Source organism: Littorina saxatilis, linkage group LG3 (genome assembly GCF_037325665.1).
Source record: "Littorina saxatilis isolate snail1 linkage group LG3, US_GU_Lsax_2.0, whole genome shotgun sequence".
In the NCBI taxonomy this organism is placed as follows: Eukaryota; Metazoa; Mollusca; class Gastropoda; order Littorinimorpha; family Littorinidae; genus Littorina; species Littorina saxatilis.
Window position 1 is genome coordinate 46,312,943 of NC_090247.1, and position 13,558 is coordinate 46,326,500.

A 13,558-nucleotide genomic window follows, 5' to 3' on the forward strand; every position below is an offset into this window, starting at 1 on the left:
AAATCTTCTGTCAGCACCTCCTTCACAGTTTAAAGCTGAAGAGTACCGATACAATGAATATATTTCCTTTGATAGAAAAAGGCGGGGGGGGGGGGGGGAGACATTAGACGAATTTCTGTCCATTAGTACATTACAATTAGAAGTAGTCGACGACCATTACATGCAGTCGACGCGCGGTGATACAATCGGGCATTGGGCTTTTTCGAGAAGCCGATGTTACTAAAAAATAGAATGGATAATTCTGGGAAATCGTTCACTGGAAGTACTCGATAATTATGCAACTCTTAGATGAATTCAATTTTAAATATACCGCTAAAAACCTTTGGAATGAATTTGCATGAATAAAATACAAGAATATCGAACCCAGAAAATAAAGAAATCTTTGCAAATGTAATTAAAAAAAAAGTTCTTGCAGTTAAGTGATTATAACCCGTGACCGCCAGGTCAGAATTAGTGTTTGAGTGCTCTACCGATTGAACCAACTCGTCACGAAGGTCTCCGGGTGAAAAAAGAAATGTTAACATCGAATATTAGACGTGATTTCTCGAGCATGTGTCGACTCGTCGGTTTCCGAGTTTCTCCGTTCGTATATATTTGTGTACTGTACAATACGTACGTTCTGTCGATCTCACTGTTCGAGGTTAGTTGAGTTGATAACTAACCCAAGGCGCTGACGTCATTGCATGAAAGGACCAGAATTCCAAACGGTTTTAGAGATTTAGAATATTTAGTTCGGAACGACGACGCTCTATGATCGGTTTTTATTATATAAAGGGAAGTATGCGGTTAAAAACAGGCGTCGACAGAGCCAATGAAGGGGGATAGGAACTTGTAGATCATATATGTTCTTTGTCGAGTGACTATCCTTGCTTTCAGAGACAAACAATCCACAGGTCAATTACTAGCGAGGGTCGGGTCTGAAACTCCTGGAGAAAGGAGCACGTGTGGTTTGTTTGTCCCACTAAAAGCAAGGATACCCACTCTTCCACAACCTATAAATGCACGACAGAGTTATTTCCGAACATCGTCTATGTAGCTCCAATACACCTTTGACAACCCTGATGTGACTCCCCTGATGTGCGTGTGTGTCTCTCAATCGTAATACCCAAGTCTCTCACTGTGCGCCCTATAAAAAAAAAACGAGCGGTTGTCACAAATGCTAAGCCTGACTGCAAACCTTGAATCTATCATTTTTCTCGAAAGCAGGCCATGGTGACAAATTCTTGTGTGCACTGCACAGCTCGGTGACTGGAGTAAGACGCCGTGTCATTGAACAGGTCGGGGCTTTTACTGGGCACTCGTGGAAGACTTTGGTATTTGTTTTGTTTGTTTGCTTAACGCCCAGCCGACCACGAAGGGCCATATCAGGGCGGTGCTGCTTTGACATATAACGTGCGTCACACACAAGACAGAAGTCGCAGCACAGGCTTCGTGTCTCACCCAGTCACATTATTCTGACACCGGACCAACCAGTCCTAGCACTTACCCCATAATGCCAGACGCCAGGCGGAGCAGCCACTAGATTGCCAATTTTAAAGTCTTAGGTATGACCCGGCCGGGGTTCGAACCCACGACCTCCCGATCACGGGGCGGACGCCTTACCACTAGGCCAACCGTGCCGGTAAGACTTTGGTAGAACGGTTTCGGAGACACACACGCAGAGTATCCAGGGTTGTCGAAGGTAGATCAGAGCTGCATTATATTATATCCCCTCTTTCTTTCTAAAGTCAACTTCTTATTTTACAGATACTCTTCACCTTTCAACGACGGGTGTCAAAAGCTCGGTGCACCCGCTGGTGCACCCGCTGTTACGGTGAGTGACTCGATAGTGCCTATAGAGCTAAGGAGGTTAGTCATGAACATGATTGTGGAGAAACTATTTAAATGTGCTTTCACCAAAAGTTATTTTTCTGTTGATTTACAAAAATATGTATGTGGTCCCACAGGCAGAAAGCATTTTCGAAACAGATAAACATAATGAAAGAGTTTGTGGGACAGATACAATCAACCAGGTTCGAAGGCATAGAATACAAACTATACAGCAGACTGTAGCAATAAAGAAGGAGACAATAACACCTCAGACAGTGAAACCACACCAACAGTGATGGTACGGTACTTACTGTTGGGCACGAGGAAGGGGTCAGCGCCCACCACGTTACTGGCATTCAGCACGCTCACCATCCACTCAGTCAGCGTCGGCACGTCCTTTATGCCTGAAATAAAAAATAAACAAGTCGCGTAAGGCGAAATTACAACATTGAGTCAATCTGTCGACCTCACAGAATGAAACTGAACGCACTGTATATTTTCACCAAGACATAACAGCTTCGTCAATCCCCGCGGCAAAGAAATCGCTCACTTTTCCCGTGCAACAAGAAGTGAAATTGACAAGCCAGAATAGCGCGATAGCGTATTGCGGTAATTAGAAAAGCGCGCTTTTCTGTATTCTTTTGAATTTTCTGAGCTTGTTTTGAATGCAACATATCATATATATATGTATATTTTTGGAATTAGGAAATGATAAAGAATTAGATGACATTATTTTTGGATCGATTTCTTAAATTTTTATTGTAGTACTAATTGTAATTCAATCGAATTTGCGTTTTAATGAAACAGATCCTGTGATTGGTCAGAATGCCCCAACTCATTAAAAATTACAGGTCACTAATTGTCGATAGTCACTCGCTAAAAAATCCATTAACAACCTGCTGGCAGAGGCGCATTGATACAGCCTCAACTAGTCTCGGTTAGCTTTGAGGGTCATTTTACAAGTAGGAAATATGAAGTACCAACGAAATACCGATGTTCTGCGCGAACTTAGAATCCGGTTTCATTCTAGAATGGACCGGGTCCAGGTTGGAATTCTAACCCTGCGCAAGTACAGGGGTGCCATTCTAGAATGAAACCCTCGAATAAAGGGGGCCGTAATGTTTGTAGGTAAGACAGAGTTGTCTTCCCTTGAATTATCTCCACCTGCACCTTCCCTTTGATAAAATGGGGCTGATTTGTCTACCCCTGAAAAAATCCTTTGGCGATCTTGCGATGTCATGTCATGTCAAGAAAGTTGACACTCCTGAGTACGCAATAAACAAAGGCAGACCATAGCAAGGGGGACTACCAGGGCGGTATTGTTTGCAGGGCAGTTGTTTTTGTGATGAGAGCCGGTTGCGACCGCTTGCAATGTCAGCGCTGTCTCCCTCTCGGAAATGTCCGGTTTTTTGACAATTTTTTTTACAGACAGACAGACAGACGGTCAGACCGACTAACCGACAGACAGACCAACAGAAGGACAGAGTGAGGTATAGAGCTGTTGTCACAGGTTTAAAAAAAAGTTGACATTATATCTTCACAATTCAGAAGACCAACTTCATGTATATGAATAAGATTAAAAGTTACAAGCGAGATCGGCAAAACACTGTCAGTCCGGAAATTTCCGTTCGTAGCGATCAGTGCTGAGTGTCTCTCAAAATCGTAATCACTTTCAGAACATCACAATCCCAATTCACGATGTCTTTGAGTAAAGTGTAAAAAACCCGAAAACAAAACCCAACCAAACACACAAAAAACAAAAACAAACAGAAAATCCACATTTGTGGCTTTGGCTGTGTGATAGTCTAACTGAAATGACTATTCCAACTTGGACCCAAATTCCAACCTTGCGCACGGCCGATTCTAGAATGGACCAGCAACAAGGGTTTCATTCTAGAATGGCACCCCTGTACTTGCGCAGGGTTAGAATTCCAACCTGGACCCGGTCCATTCTAGAATGAAACCGGATTCTAAGTTCGCGCAGAACACCGAGACCATAAGGTATGCGGAAGTGATGACGTCGGATACGTGACGTAAGTTGATGCATGAATTCTTTCCGACTACGTCAGTCAATTCCAAAGATCGCTTTTGTGATGAAAAGAAATTGTTTTGAGTTTGCTGTCCAGAAACCCGTCAAAAAAGGAGGGAAAATGTATGTGAAAGAAAACAAAACAGGAGGAGAGTGATACGATAGGAATACAGATACATATTTCTTGGGACTTGACCCTTGCAGGTAGGTGGACTGAAAGTAGTGTGTGAACAGAACAGAACCAATTCTGTCTGTTTACCATCGCATGAAAGCAGGAAAGAGATCATCGTCAGATTGAATTACAATCCGTCGGGCTTCAATTACCTTTGGTCGGGCGTCAATCCCCGATGAAGACCTCGAAGTTTCAAATGGAAGCATGTTAAAATTTCATCTCACACGGCATCACTGCAGAGCGCCTAGAACTGTACCCACGGAATATGCGCGATATAAGACTCATTGATTGATTGATTGAATGTGTAATTGAAACGTAGTGATAATGTGATAAAAACAGTAATAACACATTTAAGAAATGTTGTCACAACCATAGGTATTCCTTTAACCACAGTAGCAGAATCTTAGTTTAAAATGTAGCGAGATAAGGATTATTCACATCTTTACTGTAGTTAAAGGGATATTTTATCTTGGAAGTAAAAAGTTTGAGCAATTTATTTGAAAAAATGATAAAAACAAAACAAAACAACAAAAGCAAATGTGTTTTATGACTCACGCTCGTTACCTGTTACATAAATAAGAAACAAATCATCTGCCGCTCTAGCTCTATGAAAAAGCAAAACAATGAGCCTGATATTCTCATAGAGAATACTACATGGCTTGCTGTGTCGTACCAGATTTACACGAGTTGTTTTTTTAAATATTGAACTGCGAGCGAAAGCGAGCTGTTCACTATTTGAAAAAGCAACGATTATTATCTCACGGGTGTCTCTCTCACGTTGGATAAAAATGTTTACACAATGTTGACGCCACTGTGACCTTAAATGTGACTAGGGTCAACTAGACTTGTTTCAAGCCTAGAGGGCGTCAAATCATACAAAGCGGGTGAAATTTCGAAGCCCGAGCTTCAAAAGTATTCAAGAAATTGATAATTTTCCATATTTTTAACAAAACATTTCTCATCTGTGACCTTGAAACTTGACAAAGGTCAACCACACTAGCGTCACGTTTTGAAGTAATTGAACCCTAGAAGCGTGTCAAGTTTTAAAGCCTTAGCTTTAAAACGTGACGTTCAAGAAATATAACCCTAGAAATGTGTACAGTTTCAAAAGCTGGAGTTTCAAAAACGTTCAAGAACCGGGTAGTTTGTCACTTTATGACCGAACATGACCCCGCTGTGACACTAATATTTGACCAGGGTTTACCAGACTTGGGTCAAGTTGGGAGTCATCAAACCCTAGAAGCAGCTGAGGGTGGAATAATTGGTTTTTTTTCCAAACCAAAAAAACTGCTATGAGGTGTATATGGAGAATTAATGATTTTCACAGAACTTTATAGCTGCACATTTTAATAATTCACGTATGCAGAGTGATTATAGGATTCGATCAAGCTGTGGCACAAAAACACCTTTATTCTTTAAAAAAAAACTGAGGAAAAGGGGAACAAATAGGTTACAGACCTCGTCTCAGTGGTTATCAAAAATAATGAAGCTCGCATTTTTCATGATCTGCTTACTATGACTACCATTTTTAATATCCACTGAGATAAGGCGTGTAACCTCTACATAATCTGTTTGTGAATATTCGTTTCAAGCATGCTGCTGAGGAAGTGTGTGACCGACCCATTCTCATTAAGATCCAGTTGCAGTCCAGGGCATCGTCCGCCTCTAGGAAGTAGCGACCGTCAGTCCACATTGCTGCCTGCGTCCCTGTCACAGCGGCGTAACCTGGCACATTGCAGTTCATTTATTTAGTTCACACAATCGTAACACAAAAACAAACTGACTCATTTCGCGTAGGCCTGGTTAAAGCATCATTAAAGCGGCCTGGTTAAAGCATCATTAAAGCGGCAGTTTTCTTTGAGACGAAGGTTATTGTCTATCCGACGGCAAAAGAAAATAGGCCTATGGAATTTCTCTGGCACTGACGTCAAATAAAATAAATATACTGAAAGGCAAAAGAAACGCAATTGTTGGGTGAAGAACGATATTTAATTTATTAGTCTGTAAAACGGATACAGTTTTCGAAAGAGCTGTCTCAACAGGTTTTGGTATGTTATGTGTCCGTAATGCTCAAACAATGTTCCCTTATCTGGGCCATCAGCAGCAACTGCAACAGGTCATTCAGCCCAGTTCCAATCAGTCAGTATTGAGTATGCCCCCCTCTCGCCTGGTCAACTGCACGACATCTGGCTGGCATTGAGCGGATGAGGCGATTGACGGAGGCGATGTGGACATTGGGCCACATGTCCCTGATGGCCTGCTCTTGGGCTGCAGCGGTTGCGGGCCTTGGCTGCACGTTGTTCAGCTCCTGTTGCAGGGCATCCCAAAAGTGTTCGATAGGGTTCAGATCAGGGCTATAGGCAGGCCACTGCATCACCCTGATGTTGTGATGCTGCAGAAAGTCGGCTGTAAGTCTGGCAGTGTGATGCCTGGCGTTGTCCTGCTGCAGAGTGAAGTTCCTGTTCTGGTTGAAAAAGGGAACCACAGCTGGCCTCAGCACCTGGTCAATGTAGCGCTCTGCTGTGACGCCATTGCCTCGTCCTGGGCCGATGTTTTGAAAGATGATGGGTCCCAGGACTTCATGCAGGCAGATGCCGCCCCATATCATCACACCAGGGCCTCCCCAGCGATCCCACTCCAAGATGTTGTTGGGAGCATATCTCTGGTTGTCTCGTCTCCAGATCCGGATGCGGCCGTCAGCGTTGCTGACACAAAACCGACTCTCATCTGTGAACAGAATGTTCTGCCACTGTCGCCAGGTCCAGTTCAAGTGCTGCTGTGCGAATTGGTACTTGGCTAGTCTGGCGTGAGCGGTCAGTACAGGTGCTCTCCTGGCGGGACGTCTGCGGTGAAGGCCTCTGTCAACCAGCCGACGTCGAACTGTGCGGGAACTTACTGGCCTGTTGCGGTTGCCAGCGACGTCTCTGGCTGTTGCTGCTGCAGTGTGGAGCGGATCCCGTACGTGCTGTCGATAAATGGCACGATTTTTTCGTTCATTGGTGACACGTGGTCTCCCACTCCTTGTCAAGTCATTCGTGGACCCAGTTTGCAAATATCGTTGCCAGAGACGGGTGATGGTAGACGGATGGACTCCAAAAGCATTAGCAACCTCATTCTGTGGCGTTCCCAGTGTCAGCTGGCCTATTGCACTTTCACGGTCAGTGGCGTTCAATCTCGGCATAGCTGGTTTTTGGAATAGGGGAATGCCAGATAGCGTACAATACTGCCATTTATACGGCATGAACAGCGAGTCGTGCTGAGACCCAAAAAATCGGCATTCGGCACTTCCATTGTCTCTGCACGTGCAGCACAACCATTTCATCTTTCTCGCTCTGTGCAGATCTGGCATGGCAAGTTTTGTACGTGCCTTTCTCACAGCGGCATCACTAGACACTGCTGAGTCCGACGTGGACCAATTTTAACCATTGGCACATGATAATAAGACATAATCTTGAAAGTATCGTTCTGAAAACAAATTGCGTTTCTTTTGCCTTTCAGTATATTATACGTTATTTGCGTGTTTGACCAAAATATGACATTTTACACAGATCGAGACAGTCATTGTTCTCCGAGACCGCGCTAGCGGTCGAGGTGAACAATGACTGTCGAGATCTGTGTAAAATGTCATATTTTGGTCAAACACGCAAATAACATTTATGTATCGATCGAATTCCTTTCAGGTACTTATGACTTTGTTGTTGTTTTGACATTGAACAGCACACACACATGCAATCAAACACATGACGTTTTTGTTTTTTTTGAGTTCCTTTGAAGTTTCGGTCAACCTGAAAAGCCAAATTATAAAGTTTTGTCGGCCTCTGACGTCACATGACTCAAAGAAGGGAAATCCAATCTCCAATCGATACATATGATGTTTATCATGAACGTTGTTTAGAGCGGCCATTATACTGTGAACTGCATGCACTCCTGGTTCAGTGTCAGTGGATACAAAACAAAGGAGCATAGACAATACACACTCGGCAATTATCTAATTATAAAAATAATGAGCAAGCACTTCTTTTAATGGCACATGTGAACGATTCGACTCATCATCTCAGACCCGTCGCGATATAACCTTCGTGGTTGAAAACGACGTTAAACACCAAATAAAGAAAGAAAAAAAAGAAAGAATCATCTCAGATCTGCTCTGGATTTTTATGGGATAAGGTCATTCCTACGCTTAGACAAATCCAAAAACATTCAACAGCATACAAATGCTTTCTGCGCAGAGTGAGAATTTTGATAAGATAAGATAAGATAAGAAAACTTTAATATCTATTTTCATTTTACACAAACATAGAATTTTGTCTTTTGGCACCACAACGCATTTATAATAAGACAAACACAATTAATGAATTATTTTCACATATTGCCACTAGTGTCCGTAGAGAAATTGCAAAAAATCCCACTCTGAACAGCAAGCACAGCAAGCACTCATGCTGTTGAAATTTGATATGTGTCCAAGTGGAGGGATGGTTTTATCCCAACGAAAAACTTGGCCAGATCTGAGATGTTGAGCCAAATCGTTTACACGGGAAGGACTGTGCCTTTTAGCATTGATAGCTTTGATCTAAAATACAGTTATGTACGTCATATATTGGAAACCGAGTACAAGATTAAACAAGTCGTGTGAGGCGAAATTGATACATTCAGTCAAGCTGTCGAACTCACGGATTGAAACTGAACGCAATGCATTTTTTCACCGAGACAATACAGCTTCGTCAATCCCCGCGAGAAGTAAATCGCTCACTTTTCACGTGCAAAACGCAGTGAAATTGACAAGCCATTTCTTTATTTGGTGTTTAACGTCGTTTTCAACCATTCAAGGTTATATCGCGACGGAGGGAAGGGGGGAGACGGGATAGAGCCACTTGTCAATTGTTTCTTGTTCACAAAAGCACTAATCAATAATTTGCTCCAGGGGCTTGCAACGACATGCTGGGGGAGCATCGGGTAATTTCTTTCTCGTCCCAACCAATATGGGACTCCCCCTAACCCGCGGGGGGCATTGACAAGCCAGAATAGCGCGGTAGCGTATTGCGCTAAGCAGGAAAGCGCTTTTTTGTTGTATTCTTGTTAACTTTCTGAGCTTGTTTTGAATACAACATATCATATCTATTTGTTTTTGGAATCGGGAAATGATAAAGAATAAGATGAAATCATTTTTGGATCGATTTCTTAAATTTTAATCGTAGTACTAATTGATCTATTTTTGTTAATTGTGATCACATTTTAAGAGTAAACATGACACGTATATATGTTTAGATTCAGAATGTGATGAAGAATACGATGCAATCAATTTTAAATCTGTTTGCGAAAATTCGATTTTAATGACAACTTTAATGAGCAAATTAATTAATTAATTTTTAAGCCTCCAAGCTGAAATGCAATACCAAAGTCCGGCCTTTGTCGAAGATTACTTGACCAAAATTTCAACCAATTTGGTTGAAAAATGTGAGGGTGACAGTGCCGCCTCAACTTTCACAAAAAGCCGGATATGACGTCATCAAAGACATTTACCAACAAAATGAAAAAACGTGTGGGGATATCATATTCAGGAACTTTCATGTCAAGTTTCACGACGATCGGCTCTGTAGTTTTCTCTGAATCGCTCTACACATACACACAGACACACACATAATTATACACCACACCCTCGTCTCGATTCCCCCGTCTATGTTAAAACATTTAGTCAAAACTTGACTAAATGTAAAGAAACTAACACTGCCATGTTGGACATTAACTCTTTCAATGCAAATAAGCGTATGTGGATACAAAATGAAAGTCGGATTAGACGACGTAAAACGGATCCTATACCTACTGCTGTAAAATGGGCTACACCGATTGTCATGACATTTACCTGCTGATCCTGTGAATCCTGAGATAAAGCCTCGTCTCATGTCCCTGGCCGACGGATACTCACTCTGTGGACAAATTAAACCACACCTTAAATCCCAATGACAATACAAGTGCATCATTATATAACGGTGGGGGTAAGCAATTCAGTGGTAAACATTTCTTCTTGAACAAATCATCCTGCAGCGCATTGCAAAATTCCTAATCAGCGTTGGACTGAATCTTTTATGAGCGTCGTTGCCACAAGGTAGTTGACTCAGAAAAACGCGCGAAAAATTAAACCGAAAGCCATGTGGCGCCGCCCCGCGGAAAGATGCGTACTGCCTTTTTTCGCTTTCTGCTGTAGTGGCGATATCGTGGAGCACATGTCATAGTTGTATCAAAACGAAAGCGTAGTGGTGCATGCTGTGCGATTATCACGTGTAATAATTCTTTTTATCCTACATACGTGAGAGAGACATATATCGTTCAAACCACACGTGTGTATATTATGTAAATGAGGTCGTTTCAACCAAGTCTGGCAGAGACCTGTTTTTTTTACTGCTTATGATGCCAACGTCACCGAGACAAACGTCATTATTATGGACAATATTTTGCGCTCGCTAATTCCCCTCGATAAATGTTTAGAACTAACACGTCACGCTACACTTTCCAGGGTGACGTTTCTTTGCTTTGACGTGAGAGATAGCACGAGGCTTGAGAAGAAATCGAGGTTCGAAAAGAACCGTCTTCTTTTCTTCTTCTTGTCGATCACACTAGAACCGTCTTCAATTTGGCCGCCTCGACTGCAGGACGTTTTGAGTAAAATACACGAAAGTACAGTGTGAAAGATAAACAGTGTCCGTATGCTTATGGGGGAAGTTCGCGAAAACTCCCGAAGTTTTGAGTGACATCGGAAGAACTTGCCTCACTTTCGTATGCATGGGCCGGAAGAAGGGCTTACTTCGAAGCAAAGTGAGGAAGTAATTGATGGTAGTTTGCGACAACTTCCTACGTTTTGGGCGACATCGGAAGTACATCCTCAATTTTGCATGCATGGGACGGAAAAAGTGCTTACTTTTGAAGCAAGCGAGGAAGTAAGTGAGGGTAATTGTACTACAGCGAAACCCAGGAGTAAACACGCTGCTTCCAAAGTTTCTCAGTGCAAAATAGCAGGGCTTTTCTTCGGTTTTTCATATAAAACCGATCTAACGCAAATGAAAGTCCCAAAGAGAGAAAATAGAAAGAAAAGTCGTATCTCGTGCGTGCATTTCGTGTAAATTTCCCTGAATACAAACCTGAGTTGCCAGCTTTGACTTTTGTTCGTTCTGGGTCACTGGCCACCACTCTTAAAATTTAATCCCCGCTTTTAGGAGAGGGTGTTTCTATGTAAATGGGCGTGTGTGTGCATGTGTGAGTGTGTGTTTGTGTGAGAGTGTGCGTGTGTGTGTGCGTGCGTGCGTGCGTGTGTAGGTGTGCGTCTCAGTGTTCATTCATTCATTCGTTTGCAGTGCACGCGCGCACATGTGTGTTGGGGGAAGGGTGTGTGTGTGTGTGTGTGTGTGTGTGTGTGTGTGTGTGTGTGTGTGTGTGTGTGTGTGTGTGTGTGTGTGTGTGTGTGTGAAACTGAGTGTTTGTATGTATTTGTGCGAGTGCCTGTGCGTGCGTGTGTGCGGGTATAATTGTGCGTTTGTTTGTGTGCGCGTGCGTGTGTGTGTTCAACGGTGTGTGTGTGTGTGTGTGCACCCCCACCCCCCACCCCCCCCTCCACACACACACACACACTATTATGAGCTGATTATTTGCGCCTCGATATTTTATTTATTTTCTTACGTTTTATGTTGTTTGTTGTGATTCACCACACCCGAGTTTCTCGAAATTGAGATAATAAAGTGTTCTATGTCTAACACACATGCACACACGCGCGTAGGATAAACAAATCCAATCTTGACTTTCAACTTTACATAAACATACATCCTGTTCACAATTAACGAGGACAAACATAATTTACTAACACCTAAGTACAACAATTTATCTTTTGTAAAAATTTGGACACACATTTTCCCAATTAATATGAAAGTTACTGAACTTATCTTCTTTTCACTACACCTTATATCTTGATTCCCCCAAAAACTTGAGTTTTTAAATTGACCAGTAGCCCAAAACTTTCGCTCTAACCAAACAGTTTTACTGATACACAATCATTAAAAAAAAAAAGAAGAGGTTTAACATAACCGACTTCGCTACCACATAAACAAAAAAAAGTTTTATTCTCCCCAACAATCTGGTCAACAAAATCATTATTACAGACAGTCATTCAACAACCATTTGTCGAGGATAGCGTAGGCACCCGGTCTGCTCCCCGCCTAAAAAAGGCCAGTGCCGTTCCGTCTTCGAGGGACTGCGTGGGTTTCATTTCGGAGTTTTCCTTCTCCTAGACGAGTTTCCTTCCATGGATGATGAGCCTCCTCTACCCTCGTTTTGAATTCAGAGTGGTCTTCTCTTAGGATAGCTGCCTGCCAGGGTTGACGAGCCTATCCTGCCCGGCTATTTGACCCATAGCTGGAGGTTGGTTCGTGGGCACCTGGGCGTTTCCACACACCGGTGGGCCCGCATGCCGCACGTCTAGGGGCCAACCTCCTCCGAGTCCTTGTAGTCTAGCCTGGGGCCTTGCGGTACCCAGTTTACGCCTGTCGCCGCGATGGAGGCACTACATAGGGCTTGTTGTGGAGAGGTTATTGTACTGGCAGGAGAGACTGACGCATTCTGCTCTCTTTTCGCATTGTCCTAAAAAGGACAGACGGTGCTAGCCAGCGGTGAGGGCTGAAAGCGAGAAGTGACAAGCACAAGACACTTCGCCAACACACTAGACACGTCACACAACCGTTTGGCATTCAATTTCAAGACAATCATCACAGCTTTGAACAGACCATTTCGTTCAACCAGTCAAAAACAACAACTATAGTAAAAGCTACAGCGCGATCAACGTTCGCCCATTTACGAACTCGCGATGAGATTTGTTTCTTCTGGTCACCAAGCCTACGGTTTACAAACGCATGCGCACTAATTGGGATTCCCCCAATTTCCTCGACCTTGACCTCAGGACTCTCGAAGCCACTACTTCGGCGTTCAAGTTAGCTCGTGCATACCGAGTAGCTGGCAGCTTTGCTTCCGAAGTTCCCACTTTCAAAGTTAATTTCATCATTTATACGACGATATCGCATCTTAAAGGTCCTTACCCATCTAAAAGAAACCTCCAACGCATGCTACAATTGCCTGACATTCTGGTTTTAAAGGCAGCTCATTGGGAAATGAGCTCAGACACAATATTGAGGACGTGAAATGCGTCAATCGAGCAACTGTCGTAATTTGGCCACAATGAGACGGTCGGCTACCTTGCACCATAGACACGAACTGTGACATTCTTGTTTAATTTAGGTGAAAAGCTTGAAACAGCGGGGCTCAAAACCGACAGTACGATCATTTACTGACCGAAAAAAACCTGCTCGAGTCATTCGGCGAAGATGGTGAGCTTTCAAACTACCACGACTGAATAACTGATAACACATCTTTGCATAGTGCTTTTTCTAGACGAGTAGCATAGTGCAGTGGTTACGGATTCGGAATTTCAATCCGACGCTCTGGGTTCAAGTGCCGCTGGGATCTAATTTTTTTTTTAAATCTTTTTTTTTAATAGACCTCAATTGCATTCA

General features: G+C 43.0%; 1 protein-coding gene across 2 annotated transcripts in view; it reads right to left on the bottom strand.

Annotated features, from left to right (window-relative positions):
* LOC138960787 (xaa-Pro aminopeptidase 1-like) overlaps positions 1 to 13,558 on the bottom strand; it is a 197,196-nt gene that overhangs the window by 138,777 nt on the left and 44,861 nt on the right. For both annotated transcript variants that reach the window (XM_070332438.1, XM_070332437.1), the window contains exons 4-6: positions 9,871 to 9,934; positions 5,631 to 5,735; positions 2,121 to 2,213 (exon numbers count right to left, since the gene is read on the bottom strand). In XM_070332438.1, the coding sequence (XP_070188539.1) occupies positions 2,121 to 2,213; positions 5,631 to 5,735; positions 9,871 to 9,934 (262 nt within the window). The remainder of the gene's footprint in view (positions 1 to 2,120; positions 2,214 to 5,630; positions 5,736 to 9,870; positions 9,935 to 13,558) is intronic.